Source organism: Culex pipiens, chromosome 3 (assembly GCF_016801865.2).
Source record: "Culex pipiens pallens isolate TS chromosome 3, TS_CPP_V2, whole genome shotgun sequence".
Taxonomy (NCBI): domain Eukaryota; kingdom Metazoa; phylum Arthropoda; class Insecta; order Diptera; family Culicidae; genus Culex; species Culex pipiens.
Genome location: NC_068939.1, coordinates 5,749,790 through 5,777,737, shown reverse-complemented (window position 1 = coordinate 5,777,737; position 27,948 = coordinate 5,749,790). Strand labels below are relative to the sequence as shown.

General features: G+C 43.0%; 8 protein-coding genes and 1 non-coding gene across 10 annotated transcripts; 4 read left to right on the top strand and 5 right to left on the bottom strand.

Moving 5' to 3' along the window:
- Positions 1-54: 54 nt before the first annotated feature.
- LOC128093461 (serpin B10-like) lies at positions 55-1,584 on the top strand. Its single transcript, XM_052710305.1, has 2 exons — positions 55-1,368; positions 1,430-1,584. The coding sequence occupies exons 1-2, from the start codon at positions 345-347 to the stop codon at positions 1,561-1,563; spliced, it is 1,158 nt and encodes a 385-aa protein (XP_052566265.1). The 5' UTR covers positions 55-344; the 3' UTR covers positions 1,564-1,584.
- Positions 1,585-7,496: 5,912 nt separating this feature from the next.
- Positions 7,497-7,620, top strand: Trnay-gua (transfer RNA tyrosine (anticodon GUA)). Its single transcript has 2 exons — positions 7,497-7,533; positions 7,585-7,620. It is a non-coding gene; the product is annotated as a tRNA-Tyr (tRNA).
- A 1,397-nt stretch (positions 7,621-9,017) lies between these two features.
- On the bottom strand, positions 9,018-9,933 carry LOC120421739 (cuticle protein CP14.6-like). Its single transcript, XM_039585000.2, has 2 exons — positions 9,430-9,933; positions 9,018-9,372 (listed from the first exon to the last, which is right to left on the bottom strand). The coding sequence occupies exons 1-2, from the start codon at positions 9,579-9,581 to the stop codon at positions 9,147-9,149; spliced, it is 378 nt and encodes a 125-aa protein (XP_039440934.1). The 5' UTR covers positions 9,582-9,933; the 3' UTR covers positions 9,018-9,146.
- A 1,113-nt stretch (positions 9,934-11,046) lies between these two features.
- On the bottom strand, positions 11,047-13,756 carry LOC128093297 (leukocyte elastase inhibitor-like). The gene is made up of 3 exons (XM_052709605.1): positions 13,598-13,756; positions 12,567-13,538; positions 11,047-11,288 (listed from the first exon to the last, which is right to left on the bottom strand). Exons 1-3 carry the CDS (start codon positions 13,656-13,658, stop codon positions 11,155-11,157), a joined length of 1,167 nt encoding a protein of 388 aa, XP_052565565.1. The 5' UTR covers positions 13,659-13,756; the 3' UTR covers positions 11,047-11,154.
- A 227-nt stretch (positions 13,757-13,983) lies between these two features.
- LOC120421736 (antitrypsin-like) lies at positions 13,984-25,588 on the bottom strand. 2 transcript variants are annotated; one of them, XM_039584997.2, is made up of 3 exons: positions 18,457-18,689; positions 18,315-18,379; positions 13,984-15,071 (listed from the first exon to the last, which is right to left on the bottom strand). In XM_039584997.2, the coding sequence occupies exons 1-3, from the start codon at positions 18,515-18,517 to the stop codon at positions 14,019-14,021; spliced, it is 1,179 nt and encodes a 392-aa protein (XP_039440931.1). In that variant the 5' UTR covers positions 18,518-18,689; the 3' UTR covers positions 13,984-14,018. The 2 variants fall into 2 exon arrangements, with proteins under 2 accessions (XP_039440931.1, XP_052565564.1); XM_052709604.1 differs by lacking the exons at positions 18,315-18,379; positions 18,457-18,689 and adding an exon at positions 25,465-25,588.
- LOC120421738 (leukocyte elastase inhibitor-like) lies at positions 15,328-17,020 on the top strand. Its single transcript, XM_039584999.2, has 3 exons — positions 15,328-15,726; positions 15,788-16,732; positions 16,792-17,020. Exons 1-3 carry the CDS (start codon positions 15,636-15,638, stop codon positions 16,917-16,919), a joined length of 1,164 nt encoding a protein of 387 aa, XP_039440933.1. The 5' UTR covers positions 15,328-15,635; the 3' UTR covers positions 16,920-17,020.
- On the bottom strand, positions 18,751-21,838 carry LOC120421737 (uncharacterized). The gene is made up of 5 exons (XM_039584998.2): positions 21,680-21,838; positions 20,689-21,622; positions 20,533-20,630; positions 19,946-20,102; positions 18,751-19,886 (listed from the first exon to the last, which is right to left on the bottom strand). The coding sequence occupies exons 1-5, from the start codon at positions 21,776-21,778 to the stop codon at positions 18,814-18,816; spliced, it is 2,361 nt and encodes a 786-aa protein (XP_039440932.2). The 5' UTR covers positions 21,779-21,838; the 3' UTR covers positions 18,751-18,813.
- On the bottom strand, positions 22,118-23,612 carry LOC120421735 (serpin B5). The gene is made up of 3 exons (XM_039584996.2): positions 23,459-23,612; positions 22,489-23,401; positions 22,118-22,427 (listed from the first exon to the last, which is right to left on the bottom strand). Exons 1-3 carry the CDS (start codon positions 23,573-23,575, stop codon positions 22,237-22,239), a joined length of 1,221 nt encoding a protein of 406 aa, XP_039440930.1. The 5' UTR covers positions 23,576-23,612; the 3' UTR covers positions 22,118-22,236.
- A 142-nt stretch (positions 25,589-25,730) lies between the features above and the next one.
- LOC120421767 (serine protease inhibitor 42Dd-like) lies at positions 25,731-27,165 on the top strand. Its single transcript, XM_039585038.2, has 2 exons — positions 25,731-25,977; positions 26,039-27,165. The coding sequence occupies exons 1-2, from the start codon at positions 25,870-25,872 to the stop codon at positions 27,107-27,109; spliced, it is 1,179 nt and encodes a 392-aa protein (XP_039440972.1). The 5' UTR covers positions 25,731-25,869; the 3' UTR covers positions 27,110-27,165.
- The last annotated feature ends 783 nt before the right edge of the window (positions 27,166-27,948 follow it).

Sequence of the window (27,948 nt, the reverse complement as noted above, 5' to 3'; positions counted from 1 at the left end):
TTCAATGAAAATATTTGAATTTTAACAGAACTTACAATATTTTTAAAAGTGAGTCAAAGATCCACCCTACCTTCAAGCAGATTAGCGCGGCCTCCAGTGGAAGGAAGAACAAGCGCGAAAGAATTCATTCACCTGGTCTGGTCTCAAATTGGCTCGAAACTACGACGACGCCAAGGTGCTAACTGGCCACGGCCCGCTGGACCATCCCGAAGCCGGGCGGGGGCCATCTCTCGCCAGTCATCGGCCGGGGTTCGACCTGGTTAGGCGTGTTGTTGATCGAACTCTCTCGTTCCGCGGCCAAGTCAAGATCGTTCTGGAAAACGTGACGAAGAAAGTTGCGCGCGATGCTAATTAAGGCGGTTGTACCGTTCGTTTTCGTCACGATCGCCGTCGTAGCCGGTGCCGACGGGCCGGACTTTAGCTTCGGCGATGCGGACTTTTCCGTTGAGTACTTCAAGGCGGCGTTCAATGCGTCCCGGAATGAGGTTGTGTCACCGCTGTCGATTCGGCTAGCGTTGGCCGCGTTCTACCAGGTGGCCGGATCGGCGGTAGAGCAAACCCTCCAGAGGGCGTTCTATCTACCGCTGGAGAAGTCAGTGGCCAGCGAGAATGCCGCTGGGTTCCTGGAAGAGGTCAGTACTAACCAGCAGCTGCAGGTTGCCTTCAAAGTGCTGAAAAATCAAGATCCTTTGTCGGATGAATTCTCCTCAACGCTGAGCAAGGTGTTCAAAACTGCCCCGGAAAGTGTCGAGTTTGCCGACAAGCGTTCCGTCGTGACCTCGGTCAACACGTGGGCCAACCGCGCCACCAACGGTCAAATCCGTAATTTCCTCAAAGAAGACGAGCTGGACACCAACACGGAGTTGATCCTGCTCAATGCGGTATCTCTGAAGGCATCATGGGCCGAAAGGTTCTCCGAGGCCAAAACAGATCGTCAAAGTTTTGCCTTCCGGAACGGAATCCGTCCAGTCGACATGATGCACGAAACGGTGGAAGTTCTGTACAAGGTCGCTCCCGAATACCACGCCGTTCAGATCCCGTACAACGAAGAAAGTGACCTGTCCATGTGGATCCTGGTTCCACGCGGCCAAGGCAACTTTGACTCTCTTGTTGCATCCCTCTCCTCTGACCTGCTGGACGACATCGAAACAACCGCGATGCCACGGGCCGTGGACATTTCGCTGCCAAGGTTCCAGATCCGATCGGAACTGCCGGCCAAAAAGATCATCGAGAAAATGGGCTTCGAACAGCTTTTTGCCGAGAGTGACTTTAGCATCTTCAAGAATCGCAAGTCGGAACTCAGTGATCTACGCCAAAGTACATTCCTGCAGGTCAACGAAGAAGGCACCGAAGCTGCCGTGGTTTCATGTAAGGTTTCCAGACTATTTTTATCCATTCCCAATAATTTACAGTCGTTTAATCAATCCAGCGGCCACCACGAAGTTCCGCGCGAAAAACGCCCAGTTCAACGCGAACCAACCGTTCGTGTTCATCATCAAGAAGATCTCCACCGATACGATCGTGTTCATCGGACACTACTCAAACTTCGAGCAGCAACAGTAATACCGTTGAATAAATTTCCCCAACCAAGAATCAACTCATTGTTCGTTCGCTCTAATCCGAAAGGATCCCGATCCTGCGCCCGAGCTCAAGTTGAGAAAATCTGGTTTAGCTCATATTTTCCACCGAAAAATTCCCACATTTCCTTTCCCATCGCACTAAACATTTCCACATGGCACCCACAAGGTCCACTTGAGCCAAAACAACTCCCGATCCTCGCTCAATCGTACACACATGATGTTGAGTTATGCTAAATGCACATAACAACCGCGCTTAGAATGAACGACAACCGCCAAGTGTGACTGTTGCACACGTGGTAGACAAACTTTGAAAGATGTTTGTACTGTTTTAAATTAGTGTTATCTAAACATGTTTTCTCGGGATTGGCAAGAAGATACGCCTCACTTCCAATAAGTGGGAAAAACTGTTTATGGAAATGTGCAGGGTAGGGCAACACGTGTTGTCATACTATGAATTATTTCATATTCAAAATTGTTTAAAATCTATGTAAAGAAAGCAAAACATCTCGTATAAATGACATTGTCAATCCTAAAATATCTAATCACATCTGCAACCTGCTCATTTCCAAAAGATCCCCTCGAAAGAAAGAAAAACGGGTCAAAAGCAGATGCATTGCTCTATATATCATACCCTACCTCGATACGATATGCCAGCTGATACGGCGGGTGACCTCGACGTCGGGATGCACCGGCCACCTCAAGCTGCAGCAGCGGCAGTTGCATTACCGTTGATAAAGCGCCCAGTAGGCCGCGTTGAAAACGAATTTGTCGACATCTGATCGGGCCCGGATAGCATCGGCACCGAATTTGATCAACAACGCCTGCTTAGGTCGCCTCTAAACAACGCAACGCGCGCCGATTCGCCGAACTGCCCAACTGCTTAGATGCTAGGGTATGTGCAGCTTTTATGGAAATAGTGATATTTCAATCAGCCTATTGAGATGTTATGATTTGTTATAATACTGTAAATTTTACAATTACTAACTCAGACTCAACATAAGTCCCCCTACCCTATACCGTGTTATCCTGCAATGTGGATTCCAAACTGACAGACTGCTGCCGCGCACAGCCTGCTGCGTCCGTTCGTTCCATTGCGCCTTTGCACACAGCCAACTGCAACTTCATGAACGCAGAGAGCAGATGAACGAATTAAATCCCCTTTTTTTTTGCTCGATTGCCTTCTCTCTAACAAAAGTGGAAGCAAAAGTTACACCTTGACGTTTTGCTGGCTGTCCTCGTTGTCGACTGTCGGGGAGAGAGAGGAGTCGGAACAGCCGGCTGCCAGCGCAAGCCCTCGGCAAGCATGCGGCACGGTTTTCCCGAGGCCTCGTAACGCGCAGTGGAAGTTAATGAAAATCGCGACCGTTTCCATTCTCACGGGATTCCTGTCAGCTGTTCCGGCTGTCTTTCTCCGGTTCCCCGGGAGATATTATTATTAGAATCACATGTCGGAGTAGTTTTGGTGTTTGGCGTACGGTTTTCAAGTAGCTGCTTCGTTATTAGTCGATGAAGAATTGAGGAGCTATTTTAATTTATAATTTAACGAAAATTTCGAAAAGTTATGTTTGTTTTAAAAACTTTTTAATTAAGTTTAAATGGCTTTACTAAAAGCCTTCATTCGCAGTTAGACTTGCTTTGCAGGTTTATATAATGTTTAAAGAAAATATTTTATGGGAATAAATCAAGTTTTTTTTTAGTAAAATAGTTTAAAAAAGTATTATTTAGTATGCATCAAATGGTGTAAGGAAGAAATAAAAATGAAATGATAAAAAATATATGTTTAGTTTAGTTTTTGATAATAAAGCATGAAAGGTATTTAATTTTTTACTTAACCCTTTCCGGCCGGAATTTTGCAACAAATATTTTTTAGGTAATGATGAGAAATGCTTTTGAAGACGAAAATGTGAAAACTAAAGGCTGACTGAAATCAAATTTATTTAATATACTGAAAAAAAAACTATTAACCTAAATGACATAAATTTTACTGATAACAAAATCAATCTCCAAATATTCAAATTTCTACAAAAAAATATCATTGTTGAAGAAGTATTGGTTTTACAAAGTTTTACATTACACCCTATTTTCCATTCTATTTTATTTTATCACTTTTTTAATCTTAAAGATATCAGCAATCAGCAATCAGCAACCAGTTGTACGATCAACAAACTCCAAAAAAAATTACATATTATTTTAAAACCGGTTTTTAAGTAGCTCAAATCAGTACCTACAAATTTGCAAAAGTCACTACTTCGATCAGAAAATATCTTATAAAGATTTTTTTTTTAAATGTTTTGATATTCTTTTTTGCCAGACCTACGATTAAATTATAAAAAAAAACTTGTCAGAAAAACTTTTTTGATGCAGATCATATATAAACAAATGTCCAACCAAATATAAAACATCTATATTTGAAATACACTCAAACCCCGATGGTTTGACACCAACTGTTGTCAAACGAACGGGGTCACTTTTTAGTTTGACACCCCTTTTAAGCGGAGTTCACACACACTATCAAACGTTTGTTTTGATAGTGTGCGTGAGCGCCGTGTAAAAAGTGACAGTTCGTCACTTTTTAGTTTGACTTTGACCAACCAACGGGGTACAAACTAGAAAAGTTTCAAACGAAAAAGTGACCAACCACCGGGGGTTGAGTGTATTCGCGAAAATCATAAGAAGTGTTCATAAAGTGAGAGTTAAATAATTAAAACCAGAATTTAATTTTTTGAACAGATCGGTAGGAATTAGTTAAATTTAACAAAGAAAAACTTGTGTTAATTTGTTTTTGTTACGATTGAAAAAATAGTAATAAAATAATTAACAAATTGAAAACATTTAGCTCTGTAGTAATAATTAAAAAAAATGATTTAAATTAATATAAGCTATTTCAAAGGTAATAACCTTTTCCTTCAGTAGATTTATTCGAATCTTTAAGCACCCGCAAACTCTGTTCTCAACTTTAAATCAATTACTTTTGAAAGGTAGTCCACATCTCAGCTTAGGATAATAACTTCACACAAGTAATGCTTAAACAATTAAATAAATTCAATAATATGAAATAAAGTATAAATAACTAGAAAATATAGTTGAAACAGAAAGTTTTTAGTATAGTATTGGCTGAATTAATGTTTAATAAAGTTTGTGCTTATTTTAATTGGAGCTTTTTCGTCTATTTTTTATCAAAAAAAAAATCAAGGGGTAAAAAAACTGTTGCTCAAAAAGAAATTTTTTCAAGAAAAAACTGTTACAATTGTTTGAAAATATTGAAAATGAAACATTCAATAGCGTTTATTTTTTCCAGTTTTTCATGAAATTGGGACACAAGTTTTATTTCATGAATTTAGAGATAATTTCCAAATTTTTGACAGAGGCATAACTGTAATAATGTAGGTATAAAGCATTTTATGATACTTAATGCATACAAATTTAGAAAATTATGATTGAAATTTAAGTTTCCCTTTTCTCGATTTTGACCAGGGTCGAGGGACGATAACTTTAATTAGAATTTGTAATAGAATAATATAATCGGAATTTAAAAAAAAAATGATTTTTTGCCCCGAGAAAGAAAATAGTCAAAGAAAAGAGTTGGTAGGAATAATACTGTGCTCAATATTTAATCGTCTGATTTGCTACAACTTAAATTTTTTTAATTTGTAAAAGCGCCTTAAAATCCAAAACAAATGTCAAAGAAATTACTTAAATTGCTATTCCTCTCAGATTGTCCCAACCTACAAACAGCTGCGATTGCCGAGCCAACCAGAAACTAACGGGGTTCGGTGGCCACACTCCGCACTCTGCGCTCGGTTCCGACAAGCCCTCTAATTAGAATAGATAAAATGCAAATGTGATCGACTTTTCTCGCCATTACCCTATCGCGCCCAGAGTACCGATATCCTTCAGCTGACTGACAGATGTTGTCACATGGCGTGTCTGCTGCTGAGCAAAGTACCGGCCAATCGTGCGACAACAGTCATAAATTTCAGACCTCCACGGAATAACCGGTGCAGCAGAAAGGTATGTGGGTCTTGGGCTGACCAACCCAATTCCCAGTTTTCCAGTACTGCTCCCGGGTCTTGCTGGGGCAAATCACACGAAAGTTGATTTGAATAAAATATTCACACAAAGTTGAAGCCGTTGGCTGGCGCGCGCATGGCGCAGATGCAACGCCATGTGTCCACGCTTCCGTGCGCCAAGAGCTCGACCTCGACAAAACGGGACTCGAACCCGGTCTGCAACAGCTGACTAGAGGAAAACTAGGTGTAATGCTGAACAAATGTCGTGTTTGACGTGGTAGCGCCACACTTTATCCCTCTCCGAGCATAAAACACTCAACATCTGCATTGAGCAGCACCGCATTACAACATATTATCGGGCCAACATATAGCGACAACATATTTGCTCACCCAATAACGCTCCCGGAGGGATAAGTGGCGTTTCAAGCGCGGTGAATGACTGCAAAATCAAAAACTATAAAAGGGCCCTCTCCCAAAACCGAAACCCGAAGACCCGACGAATGGCGCGCAACTATTTTCCCATTGGACACCTTTCACCCTATAATGCTCGAACTCAGTTAGAATTTTTGCTTCCGACATGAATGCAGCAGCAGTCAGGGCAGATGACGAGTTTTCGGAAGAGTTTCCTTCCGTCACATATGCCAGCAATTGGACGATGGGAAGTAATGCTGCTAATTTTTGTGTTTTTGGGCAGATGCGAACCGAACGTTTGAATTTGCGGGGCTTTGCGTTGAAATATTAATTCCATTTTGGCGGTTAGAGCGCAGGAAGAAAACATGCAGATGGTTTTATATCGAACCTTAATTTGAGTAATTGAAATTTGCGTTGACGATGCAAAGAGTGCAGTTTAAATATGTATAAAACAATTCTTCGTTATCTCGTTTTTTACATTTTTAAAAATTATTAAACAAATCTTCAATCTCTCAACAAAATTACATATCATTAATTTAATTTAAACGTGTATTCTAATTGATATAAGATCAATGCAACTTACAAATCCAAAAATTTCCGGGAGTCTCAACGCTGGTCTGTTATTTTTTTGCAAAATATTTGTTGTTAGATTTATCTTTTGATTTTTGCAATTTTTTTTTTCTTGTAGAACATTTACGATAATTGAAATAAATAAAAAAATATTTACAACTTGAAATTTTATTAAGATCACTTCTCCGTTCACAACTACCACACTTCAAAACAGCAGGTCAACGGCTCATAGCAAGCCAAGCGTTATCTCGTCAGTTGTGTGCTATCTTGTGACAACGACCATTTAGTACTTTTCGAGAAAATCGATTTTTAAAGTTTGTTGGTAAATAATTTCAAAATTATGAATGATAGAGCCAAACTTTTTGAAGCAATCGGTTTGTATACTATCGCTTAACAAACGCTCCAAGTTTCAACTAATTTGGTTACACCAGTTAAAAGATACAGTAAATAATGTAAACAAAAATCTGAAAAGCACGTGTCACAAGTGTGTTTCGAAAGTAAAATTGTACTACGTGTCACAAGTGTGCACAGAATTCCCATACAAACTAAAATAGGCTTAAATCAATAGTTTAACCGACTTAATCAGTATATTTTCAAAAACAAAAGATTGCATTGCCTTCAGAAAATGTGTATCAACATAAATTTGTGAAAAACAAGAAAAAATTTCCTCATTTTCCAACAACATGTATGACGTGTCACAAGTGTGCATGATCATTTTGATGGTAAATTGGTCTATGTCACAAGTGTGCATTGCGATATCCGGGAAACGGAAGTGAGTTCCCAAAATCGGGTTAAAGCATCTTGTAGTGTTTGTTAAGTATAGCAAAACGTCATCATTAACTCATTTTCGACCAAAATGGTCTATGTCACAAGATAGCACACAGCTGACGATCTGTTGAGCAAACAACAATGCACTTTCAGTCATCCTTCGATAGCTCAGTTGGTAGAGCGGTGGACTGTAGAATTTGGAGTGTATCTCTCGCACTCACTAAAACTGGAGAGGCCTTGCAGTTATCCATAGGTCGCTGGTTCAAATCCGGCTCGAAGGATATTTTTCTTTTTGGTTTTGAATGATTCCTTGGCAGATTAAAAAAAAACAGTCGTATTAGGTAAGAAAGGATGTTTTCAATCAGTTTAAATTAAATTATCATATCCAGCTGTTCAGAATCCCTCCAAACAAAATCAAATGTCAACAAACTCCCTGCTGAATTGGGTCGTTGGCCAGTGTAATGAATACATAATCCGACACGGTACACCGCGGCGTCTACCGACCATTCGGGTGCTAAATAGCTTCCAACAGACTGCTCAGCATCACAGACAACAACAACTGCTGCAAACATTTGTCAAAAATGCCGCGTTCGCCTCACCCTCCTGCAACCAACGAACTTGACTTGAACTTTTCCTCTTTTCCCATTTCCCACCGCCCATCGAAGTAGGTTGCCCGGCTGCCAGTTTTCCCCGTCAACGCTTGCTTTGAATCCGGCGATGGATTTTTTTTACTTCTCTTGCTTCAACGGCAGCACCGTGACAAATGTGAGCAAACATTCTACATTCAAATCCAATGCAAGCCATCAGGCATTCATAAATTCAAATGAGCGAGCAATCTCCCTAAATGACCCTCTCGAAGTTGTTTCTACGACTCTCTTGAACACGCGGTTTGTCAGCCGTTTTTTATTCCATTCAGTCTAGCTTTAATTAACATTGAGTTTTGTTTACTCAAATCAAGCCCGGAGTGCACTCTCTCGTATCACATCTGTCAAAACGGGGCGTTAATCCGTTGATTTACAGTAAATCCCACTAATTACCGTCTACCGCACGGGTGTTGGGACAAGAATAACCCCCACAACCCAACCCAACAATCGGTCGTCTGTCCGCCACACGTTGGGGTACTGCCCTAACCTCAACGCAAATGTGTGTGGTGACATTTCTCAAAATTGTTTACAACTGTTCATGCCCCATTCTTCATCTGACTCACAGAGGACTTACTACAACTGCCCAGCTGCCCCAAGTCCGAGCCCGATGGATTTCCGAGGCAGATTGAGATACAATTTATCTGACCCTTGTGGAACGCCCCCTACCGCACACTAATCGGGGACCCCCTTGAACCACGATCGTGTTATAATTTATGGACCTATTTAAGTATATACGGAGCAACCATTGACGGAGGCAGTAGGCCACGCGCGCGCGCCAGCAAGCCAGAGAGCGATATAAACAAATGTTTATGAATGAATGAAACCATTAATAAGTAGGCGAGTGAGTTGAACGGGCGCGCGTTCCACTGGGAAATTCTTAAGTCCGAACGGGGAGTAGACTGCTGTAGGCAAATGACGAGGGTGTGGCCGTCGGGGCTTGCTGCGATTGTCACAACGCAGTTTTGTCAAGTATTTTGGAGCCATTAGACACACTACTGGGGCAAAGGAGAAAAACCAGAATTATACGAATTACAAACAGTTACGACCGCTAATGCTAGTCAATTTATTGTGACCGCTTTGCTCACTGTTTGACAGCGTGTTTTTGTGTGTAGTAACACCATATTTCTTACACTCTCTTATCTGGAACGGCTTAAATTTATTGACTAGGTTCGCACTGGGGCATCCTGACCGGGCTGGATTCCACCAACGGTACCGGTTCCCGTTTTGGGCAGGAACCCGTTCTCGTCGGCACGGTAGTTGACCCAGTAGGTTTGACCGTCGGGTCCCACAAACGTGTAAGCTCCCTCAACTGCCAGGATTTTGGTTCCGTTGGCCGTGTCCTTGGGCGTACCAACCTCCGAGAAGATCTGCTTGTTGCTCTGTTCGTACCTGTTGAGGAGATTTTCGGTTACTTTGATCGTCTCACGACTCTTCAGAGTAACTTACGTGAACGCATAGCCTGCTTCGTTGTTGTTGGTAAAGTTGTACCTCAGCAGTTCAATTCCGTTGGGGTCCGTGTTTTGTCCTTGTTGACGGAGTTGAGGAGCGGCAAGGACCGCACTCACCGACAGGACACAAACCAGCACAAATCGGGACATTTTATCGCGCTGACAAAGTTGGTCCTCAAATGTACCAACGATGTCCAACTTGTGATCATTATATACCCCAAACTGATGACCTTTGGGCCGTTTAGTTGGTTGTTCAATTAACGCGCCATCACTTCTTGTAGCTTCTTGCTAGGGGGAAGCGTTGTTGGTTGACACCTGAACTAGCAAGATTCAACCGTATTATTGACTTATGATGATGTGATGCGGTTGATGATGAGATTGCATGTGCGAAGCTTGTGTTGTCAAATCCTTGTAAATTCATCAACTGAACAACCAGAAGCTCGTTGCAATTTCATGCCATTAGCACCGCTAAACAGTGGGACAACATTTGATTAGGTGACCGCACCTAGGCTTAGGGGCAGTTGGTCGAAATCATGTCTTATTAAATAAATAATGAATTAAAATTATCTGTATTTCTTCAGTTGAAATCTTTCAGAATTTTTTTAGACTTTTCCAAAATTTAAAACTGTATTTGAAGAATATTTAAATCCGACTGTTTGAAATTTCCTTCTTTTGACTGCGATGTTAAGTCATTTAAGAAATTGGGTAAATTTTGTCATTACCTACAAACTATGGAAACAGCATCTAATTCCATCGTGCCTGTAATGTTGCCGTATCAGCTCTTTGACGTTCAATTACTGTTCATAAAAAGCGTTTTTTATAACTGAAATGTTGTGCTCAATGAGAAGTGAAAAAAAGTTGTGAAATTGAGCAAATTGCGCATGGAGTTCAGATCGAGTGCTTAACCTGCCAAACATATTAGAATTTCCGCTATTTTAAACTAATCTCTCCTACGATAGTTTGCTTCTGCATTCAACTGTTGAAGGTCAGGACTGTTCAAACAAGTGCAAGTTTTTTGCTGCCAGTCATTAGATCATCAGCCGTTGGTCACATTTCTCACGGATGTCACAATTTGTTTTAAATATTCTCCTCTTCTAAACTATTTCCGTTTAGCCCCCCGCTCAACCTGCTCAAAACTCATTCACCTTTTTACACCTGTTTATCAAACATTCCCACCGATATATAATTACTTCACCTAATTATGCTCCGACCGTCCAGCCAGTCACCGAACATATGCTGAACGACCTCAGCTGTGTGTGTCCCCCTCCTTCATTCTTTTCCGGTATCGCTCGTTCCGGACCAAAACTCTTGTGTAACTTTTAGCTAGCGAAAATAAAAAGAAGAAGACGAACCGCACCACATTGTGCGTGGTCATCGACCGGTGTCTTTGCCCTAGTTTATTATTTTTCCTCAAATTTGCATTTACACCTCGTCGACTCCACCTGAGCGCGCGGGGGACGTCAAGTGGAACGCCACCGACTTTTCGTGGGACTTCCTCATTCATGCACACACGCATCTTGCCCCATCAATGTGTTTTCATCACGAGGGGAGGGTCTGTTGAAAAAAAAGCACTTGTCGTGGGAAAATTGTTTGCTGAATAACTAAGACACAATGATGAGACCCTAAAAGTTAGGTTTATTTCAACGCTGAACCGAAAAACCATATGTTGGACTAGTTACTGTTTTGCTACACCTGAACTATTGCATTACTGCTTAACGGTCAGTTACTGCTGCTCCTCGTACACGGAATAGTGTCCGATGAAGATGATATCCTTGGTCGAGCGCTTCCGGATCAGGTACAGGAAGGGACGGTTTGCGTAAAAGGTGGGAATGCTGGAACGGCCCACCGCTTGGACATCTGTTGGAAAGAGTATCGAAATTAATTCATCGTTAAAATTGAGTTGACGTCCACTTAAGGGCTGAATTATATGGGTGTACTAATCCTGAATCCCGAATATACATCGGTTGGATAAGAACTTTAGCATCCCATGCCAATATTTTGGTCATTTTTGTAATTACTGTCAACGTTGTAGGCGTGTACCATAACCTCTTGCGATAAGTATCCCATAAAACATTAATTTGGCTTATGATGGTTTCTCCAATTTATATTCGTAAATCTCTTTTTAATTCCATGAATCAGACATATAACAGCTGATTTAAATTAAAATGTAATTCTCGGATCATCCACCAGAAATGGGATGGCGCTGCAGTAAAATTGACGACGAATTGACGTATCAATTAGCGCGCCATTTCTGGTCTGTTTTTGTTTTGTTTGAAGTTTTTTTGACCACCAACCTAGAAATGGGAATTGGGTACTAAACCCCTATGTCAACTTTTATGTACAACGGTAAAAAACACGATCAAAAACCATTTCTGATCACTTTTTTTCATTTTAATACAAAAAATAATAATGACAAGACAACATATTTTCGATGGATCAACTATGTTCCCCTTGGAACGAGCTGTCAAGTAGGAGCTTTTCTGTCAAGAAGGACCGCGAGGTTAATTTTTCAAAATTGATTTAAAAATCCATTTTAATCTCTTTGTGGTCGTACAAAAGGTCATTTTACTCAGAAAAATAAGCTTTATCGCTGTAAACAATAAAATCAGCAATCTAAGCTTCATTTTAGGACCCAATTAACCTAGGAATTAATGTTTATCCGAGGTCAAAAATACACTGCATTTATGATATCTGTATTGGCCAACAGATTGAGCAAATGGCTGCAAAATGTTCTCTTATTTTGATAATTGGGTCCTAAAGCCCTATGTCAATTTTTATGTACAACGGTAAAAAACACGATTAACAACCATTTCTGATCACTTATTTTCATTTTAATGCAAAAAATTTTTTGGACAAGACAACATTTTTTCGATGGATCAACTATGGTTCACTTGGAACGAGCTGTCAAGTAGGAGCTTTTCTGTCAAGAAGGACCGCGAGGTTAATTTTTCACAATTGATTTAAAAATCCATTTTAAACTATTTGTGGTCGTGCAAAGGGTCATTGTACTCAGAAAAATAAGCTTTATCGCTGTAAACAATAAAATCAGCAATCTAAGCTTCATTTTAGGACCCAAATGGATTATTGTAAAATTTGTTCAATGATTTACGTCTGTTTATCTGTGATAAAACTTACCAGTAGCTGCGGCCGCTTCGGTTCCCCTCTCATCTACTCGGATGAACCCAGTCTGACGAACTTCTCCGATCTTCGACTTATCCTTGGTCAAAAGGTCAAAGTCCAAATTTTCAAAAATCGACTTCAATCCCATGTTCATCAGCAGTTCCTTAGCGTCCAACTTCTTGCGCATGGTAAACTTCGGAATAGCAACCGCCACTCGAACCTTGTGGAGACTCTCGTCAAGTGCCCGGTACAAGTCAACACTCAACCCCTGAATGATATCTTGCAGAGTGTGCTTTTTCTTCGGAAGGATCAACACCATAGACAGATCGGTATCCTCCTCGTAGTTCAACTCAACGGCGTAACAGTTGTGCTCGTTCACAACTCCGAACTGAAACTCTCCGGCCACGTGCATCATCTGAACCTTCCGCGCACCGTTCAAAAACTGAAAGTCCGACTCCTCCGTCTCTTCCGGATCAAACGGATCCTGCCAGGAAGCGTTCAACGCAACCACGTTCAACAGCATAAGATCGGTGTCCACGCGGAGTTCCCCAGGTTCCATGTAGTTCGGAATCAGCCCACCCGTTGACCGATCAACCCACTCGTTCACCGATCGCACCACCGTTTCCTGGTCCTGAAAGTTGGCCGTTTCCACCTCGGCTCCGAACTGACCTTGGAACAAGGGCAGAACCTCGGGGTTCAGCTCCGCGTCTACGTGGTAAACCTTGGACAGCACCTTTAGCGCATCGGGCCGCGCCTGTTGTTTGCTGATTGAAGCGAAAAACCTTCGCAAATTATCAGTCGCGATCGTCTTATCAGCCGGCAGGTTCAGATGACGCTGCATGTCCGGTGATACCTCTGGACCGGCCAACGGGTAGAACATGGCCAGCGAAGATTGGATCGACACAGGAGACAGGATGGCATTCTCGGTTGGGGTGTAAGCACCCTTAAGAAACCGGAACGTGAAATCCGTCGAGGAAGCGGTGAACTCTACAAGGATCTCTTTGAGTTATACAGAAAAAAAAACTGCGAATAAACTCTCATCAAACCTGATAGTTCACCAGATGCTCCAACAGCTAAAACAGCCAACAATGCAACAAACGGTATCATTTTGAGCCTGAAAAGTGAAGTTGATCGTTCGAAACTCAAGCAGTGACTGCAACTAGTTGAGATGTATTGCGAAGAAGATTAGCTGCGAACTATAGCTCAAATGTTTGTGCATTCTCGATGAACTGTAGCTAAACGTGACGAACGGCACTGAATCCTGGCCGTGAATGCAATGCTAGTTGTATGTGTGTGCGCTTCTATTAACTGATAAAGCCGATTACGAAGTAGTTGAGTTGTTGAATAACTTCATCAGTCCTCATTTCAATGCCATCGGTTGATTGTTCGGATGAAAGTAAACTGAACAGTAGAATGGGTGACTTTGTCCAACTATTGCTTTATTGAAAAAAAAAAATAGACAAAGCATTAGAACTGCTCGTCTGGATCCACGTAGATAGAATAATCGCCGATCATAATTACCGCACTGTCGTTAGCTTTCCGAACTACGTACAAAAATGGACGATCCGCTGTGAACGAAACTTGGGGTGATTCCGCAAGTGGTGCGTTTGTTTGGGCTCCATTTTCGTCCATGCGAAACCAGCAATGCTGGTAGAACCTATCGAGTTGATCCTTTCCGTCGGCAAATACCTTCAAATCCTTCAGCTCAAATATTCCGGCGCAGTCCAGCTTGCTCAGCACATCCTTCACCGATGTCTTCATGGCCACGGTGATCATGGGAATCTGAATATCCACGCATTTCTCAGTAAGAGAATCATTCATAGTGGTCAGGTAGTCTTCAGGGATCGCATCTACCACATCGGCAAGGCATTGATCATCATCTGGTAAGATTATCAGCAAGTTATAATTTGAACTTTGCTCAAACGGCAGCTCCACGACCTTGCACCTCATCTGATGGTCGTAACAATACCTAGCTTTAAAAATTCCCTGCATCATCGAAACTCTTTGCACCTTGTTCAAAAACTTAAACTCCTTCAGCTCAGTCAAACGCGGATCAAATCCCAACCTCCACTTGGTCATCAACGAAACCGCGTTGAACATCATAACGGAAAGCGTCTCCAGCGACCAAACGTCCCCTTCCGTGACAAGATCATCGATTTCACAGCGCTTCGACTGGATCCACCCGTTGACGGCCCGAGCCGTCGAAACGTCGTCGGTAAAGTCAACCGGCTCGAGGACCACCGGAGGTGCGTGGTTTGCGAGCAGATCCTGGAAGCAAGCGTCCAAGGGTCGAGTCTCGGACGTGCAGATCATGGTGTGAATTTTGAGGGCTCCGGAGCTGGTTAGGTCATCGTGTAGTTGGACCTGTTGGGTGTTTGAGGTTGATTTATCACTGGGTAGGTGCAGTACGGTGCGGAGATCCTCTTCGATGGGCGTTCCGGATACCTGGTAAAACATGGCTAGGCCGAGTCGGACCACAACTGGAGAACAGAGGATGTTTTCGGTTGGATTGAAGCAGTTCTGCAAACAAAGTTTTGTTTAAAAAAAGAATAATAGTAGTTGTGCAACAAGTTGCAAAATGATTATTTTTGGTACCACGGAACATACACAAATCGTGGGTTAATACGACGGGTACTGAAAAAAACAAGTTTTGTATTTAATATTGTATTTTTTGGCACTTCATATCACTCTTTAAAAAGATTTTTTTGATTCCCCGCCCTAGTTCGGCGTCCGTATATTTGGTCAACTTGAAATCCAAAACGGTGTCAAACATGAGTAATTTCGTTACGTTAGAATTATGGGAAAAGTATTTATTTAGAAAACGGAATTGCAAAAATATTATTCTATTTCTAAGCAGAAGAGATTTCTTATCAGTCTACTTTCAATTCAAGCAATATCAACGAGAAACGAGGAAATTGAATCAAGTTTACCCCTTGCTAGGTGTTCAATGCACTAAAGGGAAATCCAGTGAGACTTACTTGCAAAAAAAACCCATGAATAGCTAATATAGCTAATCTCGAAAGGTATATAATCCCATTCGTGAGAATATCACTACCGTAGTATTCAGAAGAACTTCTAATCAGGATGGTTAACTTGGAGCAATCGATCGGTAGAATTTTCTTGGTTGCATCACTTTTGATGCCTCAAGTTTTTGGATTGGCAATCGAAAGATATGGTAACTAGTGATAATAGCATTATGTTTGGTAAATCACTAATTTATTTTTCATTTACTCCAGATTTCACTGAACAATCCACAAAGTTCGCTATAGATTTTTACCGGAATGTTTTCAATACAAACGAGAATGCAATTCTGTCACCGCTTTCCATCCAATCAACGCTATCCCTGCTGTATCACGTGGCAAACGAGAAAACCGCTACGGAAATGCAACGAATCCTGGGACTGCCCGCTAATCCGGAGCAGCTACGTTTGAACCTCCAAAATCTGCTCAATCGCACCAACAGCGACGACCTTCGAATGGCGTCCAAGATCTACCACAGCCAACTCTCGTTGCATCCCGATTTCCTCCCAGTGCTGCAAAAATCGCTCGGTGTCGACGTAGAACCTGCGAATTTCACCCACAAACAGGAAGTAGCCGATTCCGTGAATCAGTGGGCCGCACGTTCTACTAAAGGATTGATCAACGAGATCATCAGTCCCATCGACATAAGAGACAGTGAGCACGTCATACTGTTGAACGCCATCGTGCTGGATGCCAAGTGGAAAGAGCCTTTCTGGCCATTTACCATTGAAAAAGTCTTCCATTTCACGAATGGTGACCACATCGTTGGTATGATGTTCATGGATGGATATTTTTCGTACGGTGAGTTCGATGGGTTGAAGGCGCTGGAGTTGCCGTACGAAGACCATACCGACTTGTCCATGGTACTGATTTTGCCAACAACGGGATCATTGGAGGATTTGGTGAAAAGATTTAACATGGAACTGTACACAAAAATGGACAGCGTAATGGATGTTGAGAAGGGGGAAATTGAAATTCCAAAATTCAAGACCAGTTCCAAAATTAAAGCAAAAGATGTTTTGCAATCGATGGGGCTTGAATCGGCCTTCGAGGAAGGTGCCTTCGGAGTGTTTGCAGAACACCCTGCCCAACTAACAGAGTTACGACAAAATGCAGTTATTGAAGTTTCGGAAAGTGGCACCAAGGCGGCTGCGATTACTGGTAAATATATTTAAGAATGGTTTCTACTTGTACAGCATTTTAATACAATTTTCTTACAGTTGGTGGAATCGACCTGAGGAGTGGCCCTTTGTACGATTTCATAGCTGATCGACCATTCATGTATCTGATCCGAAGGATGTCTACCAAAGAAATCATCTTCATTGGACACTTTTCTCACTTCAAATGAGCTTAAAAACTAAATAAAAAAAATATTAAAAAAACTTTTCACTAGAAAAATCCTTTATTCGAAAACTAATTTTTATTCTGTTGAAAGGAACTTCTGTTTTTTCTTTTTTTTTTTGTTCTATTCTATGCTGCCCATGATCGCAGAAATGTTCCACGTGCATTAAACAGCTAGCCAAAAAACGGTGAAACAAGTTAGTTTCACACATCGCTAAATACCTTTGCAATAAATGATTTTCACAATCTAACGAAGTTACCAACTACCATTTTTGCTGTTCAAGTTCATGGAAAGATGTTTTCCTTGGAAAGCGTTTGTTTTAAAAACGAAATGAATGCCATTGATATTAAATTTTCAGATTGTCTTATCTATGAGGGAAAGCAATAACAACATATTCATTCCAGTGAATTAGAGCCAGTTAAATCAAAATAAGCAATTCTTCACGAAATCAGATATTTTTAACTGACTAAAACATTCCAGAGCACTTTTCATTGACCAAAGAAGCCATTGTTCGGCCCAAACCGAAATGTTGCCCCAAAGTTGTGCTACTTTGCCCAGTGTGTGCCACCCCACCCCTGCAGCGTTGACAGAAACGGTGCTGCCAACTTTGACAGCCGAAAACAACGGCGCGACGACGAGTTCGCGCGCAAACGACCGAACGTGCGAGAAGAAGACAGCAGCGAAACGGCGTGCAAAGGCAAGTCGCAAAGAGGAACGCGAAGCGTGAAGATCGACGTTGTAAATAGTGATCGGAAATAGAGAAAGTTTTGAAGAGAAAGGTTAACTTTGACGTGTTTGACTTGTCCGAAAAGTGGTCTAAGAATCTCCGGTGAGTGTTACAGTTCGCTCAATCGAAACCGTCCACCTCGCCCAAATAACGTTGCCTCTGGCCGCAACAGCCATTTTACATCAAACGGTTTCGATGCCAAATCGACCACTCAAAATGTGAACCATTTCCGATCGTAATAGAACTTGTCGAATCGTTTGTCCAACTCAACTGTGTCCGACTTCTGTGTTCTCAGTTTGTTTGTTGTGGCATTCGATTGTTAGAAAATCGTTTTTTTTTTAGAGAATTCATATATTTTTAACGGAAATCGCGCACTCTCTTCCAGGAAAATATTTCCAAAATTCTAAACATTTATTATCGAGCAAAAAAAGCAAAATCACTAGTTTTTCAAATATCAGGCTGCCAGTTAATATTCAACCTTCCGAAATTACAGCATTGAAATTTACACATCCAGCAAATTAAGAAGGATATAATACAAGCGGAAATTTAAATATGATTAAATGATAATTATTACCATATTGAGTCTAGAAAAAAAAAATCACTTTCCAGTACTTGACTCCAGCTTGACAATTCCTGCTAGGCATCGTTGACATCCCCAACCGCAAATGACTCACCTTGAAGTATCTCACACTGAACCTGTTGCAAGCTCTCACCAACGTGACCGGCGAATCGGAATCATCTGGGTGGGGTGAGAAATGGCGCTGTTTACTAAGCAGGCTAATCTTTTTACCGCCAATTAATGCTAAACACTCTCACCGTCATCGGCATGCGCTGCTGAATGGATTAGGACGCACGTTGATAGTATTTGCGACAGCATGGCACTAAACTACTGTTTTCCGAATCACTGCGATTCTTTAGTAAAAACGAGTATTCAAAACAAAACCACAATGACTGTACGGCGCCACACGCGAGTGAGAATTGAGTAAAGTGAGCGTCTGCGCAAAGCTGATTCTCTCTCTTTTTCGGGTTTTGTGACCATTTCAACGAGAGGACTTGGGATTTCCTGAGATAGGGATGTCCATTAGTTGGAATATACACGAAAGCATTGAGTCACATGGCAGCTTACTTAAGTTTTATTGAATAAATAATAAATTATTAACCTAATTATGAAATCTATTCATGATGCGAGAAATGTCCAATAAAGAATATCTCCTCGGTTGATTGCCTTCGAATGAGGTACACAAACGGTCTATCAGCGATGAACTCGTACGATGGTCCGGACAGCAATACGATGCGTCCTTCCGTGACGGCAGCAGCCGTGGTGCCTCCTTCGAAAACATTGATAACTGCACGTTGCCTCAGCTCGGAAAGCTGGGCTCCCTTTTTCACAAACACGTCGAAAGCATCCACACCGAAGGCAGATCCCAGTCCCATCTTTTCCAGGATGTCCTTCGCCGGAATTTTGGAGTTTATCGTAAATTTGGGAATCTCAATGTTTCCCTTTGTAACGCGCATTGCACTGTTCAGCTTCTTGTAGAGTTTCATGTTGAATCGCTTCATTAAATCTTCCAGCGATCCCTTGGTCGGCATAATCATCACCATCGAAAGGTCCGTATGCTCTTCGTAGGGTATCTCCAGCACCTTTAGGTTATCCACCTCAGCGTACGCGTAATCGTCCATTTCGGTCATCATGTCGATCTCGCGATCTCCGTTCACAAAATGGAATGTCCTCTTCCAGGGCACGGTCATGAACGGAATTTCCCACCGAGCGTTCAAAGTGATCGCGTTCAACAAAATCACTTGCTCGTCATCGCGGATATCGTCGGGATTTATCAGATCGGTAATCATTCCGTTGGTAGAGTGATCAACCCACTGGTTCACAGAATCAGCAACCTGCTGTTTTTGGGTAAAGTCAGTCGATTCCACTTGCACATCGAGGGCCTCCTGCAGCACTGGTAGAAACTCCGGATTGAGCTCTTCCTGGCTGTGGTACACTTTGGATACCATTTTGAGAACATTGTTATTGGTACGACCGAGGAATCGGCGAAGATCCGGGATAAGTTGGTCGGCTGTCGGTGGTAATTCGAGGATGCGTTGCATATCGGTGGCGGCATTTTCACTGGCCACGTGGTACAGCAGGGCCAGCGTTGACTGGACGGATATCGGGGACATTACTGTATTTTCATTGGCGTTGAATGATTTCCGGAAGAAATCCAGAGTAAACTTGGTCGATCGAGTTGCAAAATCTACGGGAGAAAACTCGTAAGTTGATGGCTTCTTTGTAAATTTCAACAAAACTTCTCACCTTGTCCTTCGATAGCATATCCTTGAATGTGAGTTGCTGCGCAAGCAAATAGCACTACGCAAGCCAACACCCTGTTTGATCGCACTGAGACTTTCATCCTGACTAGTAGTAGCGCACTAACGGTTGTTTCAACACTGAGTTGTAGATGATAGCTCGGCTTGTGGTTTTATAGCGATAAGGTTGTTCGTTGCCTGAGTCCAGCTCGTATAATAAAAAAAATCCCCAGCGAGATGGAAAAACATGAGCTCCTCCAAGGAAAGAAATAAAAACGATGTACCTTATGTTTCAGAAGGTGGGAAATTTTGAGATTGGGTTTTTCCAAATTTTGCAGCATCGCGCGGGTCAATTTCGTGAACAACAGATAACATTGATGTTTGTTCTGAGGAAGAATTAAATTACTGGAAAAATTTATTGTTTTTATTAGTTATTTTATGTTTATGATTTATTACGTAACAATAACTTGAGGGAGAATTCGTATGCTAATTAATGTTATTCATATTTGCTTACCTACTTGAAGTTTACAAAAAAGACTACTTAAAACGTTTATTTTACAGGCTCTTATTTATTGGGAATGCAAATATTCCTACAAATAACGGATACTGTTGAGATTTTTTCACAATCGCATACAGGAAGGGATGATCAGCATAGAACGTCGGAGTAGCACTTCTGCTGGTGAATGACATACCTAGAAAAAAAAAATCAAATTATTACATGAATCGATAAAAAAAATTTAGCCGACTCACTGGAAACCGCCGCAGCTCGAGCCCCTCTCTCGTCAATTTCCACCGAAACGCTTTGCATGGCCTTATCCAGGGCCAGCTTCTCGTCCTTGAACACCTGAAACACGGACCACTCGAACGGTGCCGTCAGGTGCAACTTCCGGAAAACGTCGTTCACATTCACCTCGGCGGTGAGCTTGATCCGGGGAAGTTTAACGTGTACCGATTGTTTGATTCTACTGTTTTGTATTTTTTTGAAAGTTTCGTGATCCAGGTTTTGTACTAGCTGAGTCAAATTGCCACTTTTATCAACCGGGATGATCACCACCAAGGAGTAATCGCTACCGGTTTTGAACGGCAGTTCTATCGAGAGAGCGTTCAGCGGTTCATAGTATCCATAGGGGAGTTCAATGCTCCGAAGGTTCATCATATCGGTCATGAACGGCTGGCCTGTCCCGGTAGAGTAAAACAACTCCTTCCTGGTGTTTTTCAGCTCAAATCGATGTTGCCACTCGCTACGGAACGTGATCGCATTCAGCAGAACCAATCGGGTGTTGTCTCGAATATCACTAGACTTTACCACCCTAGTGACCATTCCCGAGGTCGTCCGGTTCGCCCAATCGTTGGCCTCCCTAACCAACTGAGCAACTTCCAACTGGGCACGTTTCTCAACACCCGCGTTAAAGTAGCGCACTCCAGCGGCAAAGTTCGGATTAAGGTCGCTCGTACCGTACACATACACCTTGGTGCCGATTCGCACATCCCGGTCCATGGCCAGCAGCTGCAGCCGGCGCCGGAACTGCTCCAGCACCGCCGCCATGCTGACACCCTGCAGCCGAAGCTTTTGGCTCAGCTTTTGCATCGTAAAGTGACTGTTGACCGAACTAGCCATCATCGTCATTCCGGCGCGAATCACGAACGGCGAGAGGACCATGTTCTGGCGCTCGTTGAAGCTGGTCTGCGAAAAAATGGTGGAGGTTTGCTGCAGGATCAATTATAAGTACAGCAAACTTACCTTGACGACATCCCAGACAAAATCTGTGGTGAACAGATCTTGCTGAGTCGTTGAAGATGCAAAGGCAGCGAACAGAAATAACGCTTGGAAGAGCAACATTTTGTGAAATGGCAGGTGCAGTTCTGTGCATAGCTTTATATCGTTTCATTTTTGTTATTAGTACATGATTGTCGTTTACGACCAGCTGAATATAACAATCTAGTTCTAATACAAAAAGGTGCAAAAGAAGCAAAGTCTCTAAAACACCCTGCTTCTCCATGGCAACAGACCGGTTGAATCATCATGCAAACTTGCCTACCTTTTCATCAGGAATCTCACACTTGGACAAATTTTCTACACAAACTTCAGCGACTCCTAAACCTTAACCGATTTGTACCAAAATTAGCACATATAAATACTTGCATAAGGAATAAAAAAACGCATGATTGTTATCGTCGATTCATATAACATCTTTTCTTTACTTTTATTCTTTTTACAAGTCACAAAATTTCTACAATAACCCACTTCATACTTTATTTTCAAAGATAACTTTACTAGGGCTACCAAATCGAGCAGAATTATCCCTTAAACGTCCACCTTGGTGGATTTTGGCACATCAAATGATTCGATTTGGGCTTTTCTGTTTTTGTTGGCTCAATCAAATGCCCCACGATGATCGGCGTGAGCTCCTGCCGATCAAAAACGGTGAAGACAAAAGGTTCGTGGGCGATAAACTGATTGCCAAGATCTCGACCAGGAATGTTTTTAACTGAAAAAGCATTAATAAAAAAAAACATTACAAATCAATTAATGTTAAGGGGGATAATTACCTATTTGTCCAACTCCACTTTCAAACTGAATCGTCACTTTTTGCATAAATTCTCCAAGAGAAACCCCGTTTGGTGAATTGAATACCTTCCAAATTTTCTCCGTAAAAGGAGTCTTCAATCCCAAGCTTTTGAGTATGTTGCTACTCTTAAGTGACACTCTTATAATACTTTTCGGCATAATAATGGTCGTTTTACCTTCGTTCAACTTTTGATAAATCTCTCGAAACCTATTATGATCGTAATTCTTCATCATATTAGAGAGAGATCCGTCGATAGAATGCATCAGCAGACATGAATAGGGACTACCATCCTGGAATGGTACTTCAACAGCTGCCAAATTCCATTGCGAAAAATATCCGTACCGGAAGTATCCTTCAACTTGCATAAACTCTGTGTAAATTTGTTTGGATTTGCTAGCGTAAAAAGGGCACACTGTTGTATCACTTGGCTTAAACTGGTACTTCCACTGAGCACTCAATACAACAGAGTTCATAATGAGGAAATCCCAATCAACGTCGATATCCGTGGGGCTCAAGAACATTCTCATCTCATTATTAGACGCATTCCAAAACACTTCGTTCAACTTTTGCGTCATCTTTATCGCATGATCAGTTGCAACCCTCGTTTGAAACATCCTGCAATGGTCCATGGTCGATCTGAACTTGCCGTCTAGCACGTGCTTTGTGCCCAATCCAGCGGCCAACGTGGCAACTCTCAGCTCATCCCGACACTGAAAGCGCTCCCGTTGCAGGTCGTATCTGGTGTGAATTAGGTTAGTCCTGGGGAGCAGAATTGCCTTCTGGAACTCTTTGCTCAATGTATTTGAAGGCAACGAGACGTTTGAAAGACACGCGAATGCTTCCCTGATGTGGTATGGTGAGCTAACGATATTGGTTTCGAACGATTGACTAATCTGTAGCGAAAATGACGAATATTGATCTAAGGAATGTAAAAGTGTCTAAAAACATACCTGCTTGTAAAACTTCCAAGCAAACTCCGCTTGGTAATTCTTAGGTAGTTGCTTTGAGGAGTTCGAAACTATTCCTGGAGTGTAGAAAACAACTAGAAGTAACAACCAACGAAGCATCTTGAAACTATTCTAATTGTAGCTCATTTGTGAGATGGTGCTTTATACGATCTAGCTCTGTCTAGTTGAGAAATTACATGCATCTGATCAAATGTTTGTATTAACACTATCTTTCTATTATATGTTAATATTGATTCAACAATGACGTAACATGAAGTATCGTAAATGTGTTGTATTACTATAGATTTATTGTGTACCGAAAGATTCAAAAATCCATAATAAACATTCCTTCTACCCGTCGATCAGCATATCCATCAAACTCAAACATCTAATTTCAAGTTCCACGTTCCTCATTCCACGGTTCACCAAAGAATATTGCTTATTTTTATTACCACCGACAGAACATTCCATTCCGGTGGAACGACGACTCCAAATTGCCGTTCGACACACCCCAGTCCTGCTGGATAAGTCTGGCCGCCATTCGGTCCCAAAGTCCAAGTCACGATTTGCTGCAAGTGATAAAGCGATTACGCCGTTTTGACGCCACACTCGCCAAACTCTCTCGTGGACCAAATCCGGCAGCCTCCGGTTCTCTTCATGGCCCGTTTGATCCGCACGGTTATTTCTCTTGCGGGGACGTGGGAAGCACATTTGCAGGTCGTGATCTCGATGCTTTCCAGATATATAAACTTCTCTACGGTGTACGGAAAATGCCCCCGAGAGGACATTTTCAGAAAGGAGGGGGGGACTCTCCTGTGTTTTGGCGCCCACACAGCTTGTGTAGAATAGGGTGGTTTAGATTTTAATTTCTTCAAGGTAAAATACCTTTCGTTGAGAGTTGTAAAAGTAGCTGTCGCTACTTAATTTTTAAGATTCACCAAAATTCAGTAACAAATATCAAATCTGTTACAATTGTTCAAGACCTTGGTTAATCACCCTAACGGCCTATTCAAAAAGGGGAGTACCTCCAGTTAACCCCCTTTGTGCTAAATCACCTAGTCTTAGACCCCGCGGACGGGAAAAATATCGCCGAAAAGGGAACACGTGTTCGCCGCGATGGAAAAGATCGACCTGAGTACCTCGGCAATATTGACAGTCATTATCGATAAACATCTTGAGATTTTTTGTTGCTGCCCCAACTCCATATCTCCGTCGCCCCTTCCTTCTACCAAATTCTTCGTTTGGAAGCTGTGTGTGATACGGCGGAAGACAAATTAGTAGGTAAAGGAGGAGTATAACGCCTCACGGGTCCGTGGTTTGGGAATCTTCCGCGCAAAAAAAAAAGATCACGAAATAAGCGGCTTACAGCGTTTTTGCCGCTGGACCCCGCAGGGCAAACTGTCTCTTCAAGTTACGGACCCGTAATGAAAGGCGTTCTCGCGGAATCAGGGCAAATTTTGCGATAAATCAAACGTCGTGGTCAACGGTGGAGACGTGATGGGGTCTCTGGAAAGGGCACATCCATCCCCAGCATCCAGCAAAAGACAGACAGTTTTCTTTGTCTTGGTTTGCATTTTGGAGAATCGTGACGGTTGGCCGCCGTTTAGGTTCGGTTTGAAACCATGCATGAAATGACGGTTATTTCGTGCTGGAAGCTGATCTGGAGGTTGGATGCCGAAAAGAAGGTTCAAATTGACTGAATTAGCATAACATTGGTAAAATTGGACTATAAGTTTTGGTACAGAATGTCCACGCCTCCTTCCTCCCTTGTTGGTTTTGTGAAATGTGATCCATACACTGAAATCGCCTCTGTGGTTGATGTAACGCAGTAGGCCTGGCCTGACAAAAAATGATCTTCCAAAAACATTTTTACTTTGTCGCGTCAGACACCATGCGTCTCCTCTAGGCAAAAAATAATCGACGGAGACGCATGGTGAACTCTCATCCACGGTCTCCCCTAGCTGACCGTCATCAACCATCATCATTTTGGTCATTATCGCGGCACTGACCTGAAATTCAATCGCTCTCACCGCGCGCGCAGCTGCTATTTTTATCAGTCTCTCCAGCAGCGCTCCACAATCCGTCCAGAAGCTCCGCGGACTGCTGCACTAATCCAGCGATGATCACTCTCCCGCGCTGGACTATTTTTAACCGCCCCAGAACCAATTGACGCCCCGTCACATGGGGATTGGCCGCGGAACCCCAGCGTCGTCGTCGCAGTCGGGGTGATTTGTTTTACGACCACATGTTGTTGTTTTTGATTAGTTCGCCGCACTATCAAGCCGTTATCACCTTTGACGCACACACACACACACACAGCTGACCATCCGCGTCGCCGCTTCAGTTACAGTTCAGTGTGCGATCGGGTCGGTGCAAGTGCGTTTCTGTTGGCTCTCTAATCCTAGTAGGCGAGGATGCGGCTCCTTGGATGGGTGACGGCAGCATGCAGCATCGTGGCCTGCTGCGGGAGTCAATTGCGGTTTCCGTACGGTGATACCAGCTTTAGTTTGGCCGTGTACAAGGTAGGCCATGGTTTGCCGGTTGAATTCGGAACGATTGTTGACTATCTCTACACGTTTCAAGGCCGCCTTTGACCCCGACCGGAACATTGTGGTGGCGCCGTTTGTTTTGCGAAACAGCGTCGTGATGCTGTACTCGATCGCGACGGATGCTGTGCGAGACAAGCTGCGGGAGGTGTTTGGCCTGCCGACGAACTTTACGGAATTTTTGACGAATCAGAAGGAGCTACACTACACTCTTGGGGGTGGCGGTGATGGGTTCCGGATGAAGAATCGGATTATCGTGAACGGGTTCAGGGAGGTTGATGTACACATGCGGGATGTGATGAAGGAAGATCTGGATACCACGATCGCCTACTTTGATTTCATTCAACGGGAAGGGGTGGTGCGTCGAGTGAATCATTTTGTGAATTTCAACACGAACCGAGCTGTTGGCGGGATTGTGAAGATCGACGATGTTCCGAAGCATCTACAGCTGGTTCAGGTTTGTGCTGCTAGCTTTAGACCTCCGTTTGCGAGTTCGTTCGATCCGAAGGACACCAATCCGAGGGACTTTTGGAGTGGATTGATTGAGAAGCTGTATAGTACAATGACCATGTTCAAACGAGGAGACTTTCGGTTCTCGAGGATTCCGGAACTGGAGATTGAGGTGTTGGAGTTACCGTTTATCAAGTCCAGCGATGCTGTTATGTGGATTATGCTTCCGGATAGGGATGCCTCGCTGGAAGCGATCATGAAAGCTTTGGAGCCTGGACATTTCGACGCAATCCAGGCGCATTTCTCTTTGAAACGAGCTGAAATCACGGTTCCTCTGTTCTCAATAGAGTCCGAATTCAACGCAACAGAGTTCCTCCAAGGAATTGGCCTTGATGTGCTGTTCAAGAACCGTGATCTGCGGGTTTTCGAAGACGTTGATTCATCTCTGGACAGTGTAATGCATCGAGCTGGTATACGTTTGCACGAGAAGACAGCGGATGCCGGTGGTGCTTCCGTAGTTCGGAGCTTTAACAAACGGAGTTCAATTTACCAGTACGTTGTGGCGCGTTCCTACCTCTTTGTAATAGTCAAGAAGACCAGCAAACAGATCCTGTTCATGGGTCATCTCCACAAGCCGGACGATTTGGTAGAAGTTTGAAACCTCAGGTGTAACCGTGTACAGTGCGATGTGATAAAAGCAGAAGTGGATCTTAATTAGAGTGCATTTTTATTCCAAGTAGAAGTCCGAAACAAAGGCCCCAACTCTCGGGGTTTGATTTCATCGCCCGCGGGAACCGGTTCCTCTCCAACAGCATCCCGGCTGAAGATCGGCCACAAAAGCGAAGAGACGCGCGAAGAATATCACAGCCAGCACAAAAGCACTCAACTTGTGCGGAATGCAGTCCGGCGCCATCGAGTCTGTAGGACACCTGCACGCCAAAACCCAACTTGGGTTCGTCGGGTTTGGCTTCTTTAAGTTGCTCTCCGGGGCCATGACTCTCGTTATTTATTCTGTTCGCTGCTCGGCGGCGGCGGTGACCAGCGCGTATACACTTCCCCCATATAAGGAAAGGGTTGTGGCCAGGGTTGGAACCGGCGCGGGAGCGAATTGAAATGCTTTATTTTTATGTGCGTTCTTCGCCCGTTTTGTGCCGGCTATCCGGACGGCGTTGCTGTGGTTGTGTACGCTCGTTATGGCCATGGGGGAAGAGCAGCATGATCACGCGGACAGTGGTCGCGAACCGTTAAAACGTCCACGCCGACTACACTCATTTTGACCACGTTCAAACTCCCACCGTCCAGGAACAATGTCTCGTCTCACTTTATTACCGCATCGAACTCGCGCAAGGGTTAATGATTGTGGTCGGCCGGTCAGAGTCGGTCGTGGTTGAAGTTCCTCCGATGATGATGACGGTAATGATCGCCCCGGTTTGATACGACGCCCGTTGGTGGTGCCCTTTTGCCGTACACCTTGAGTTTGCGCGGGGGCGCCCTCCT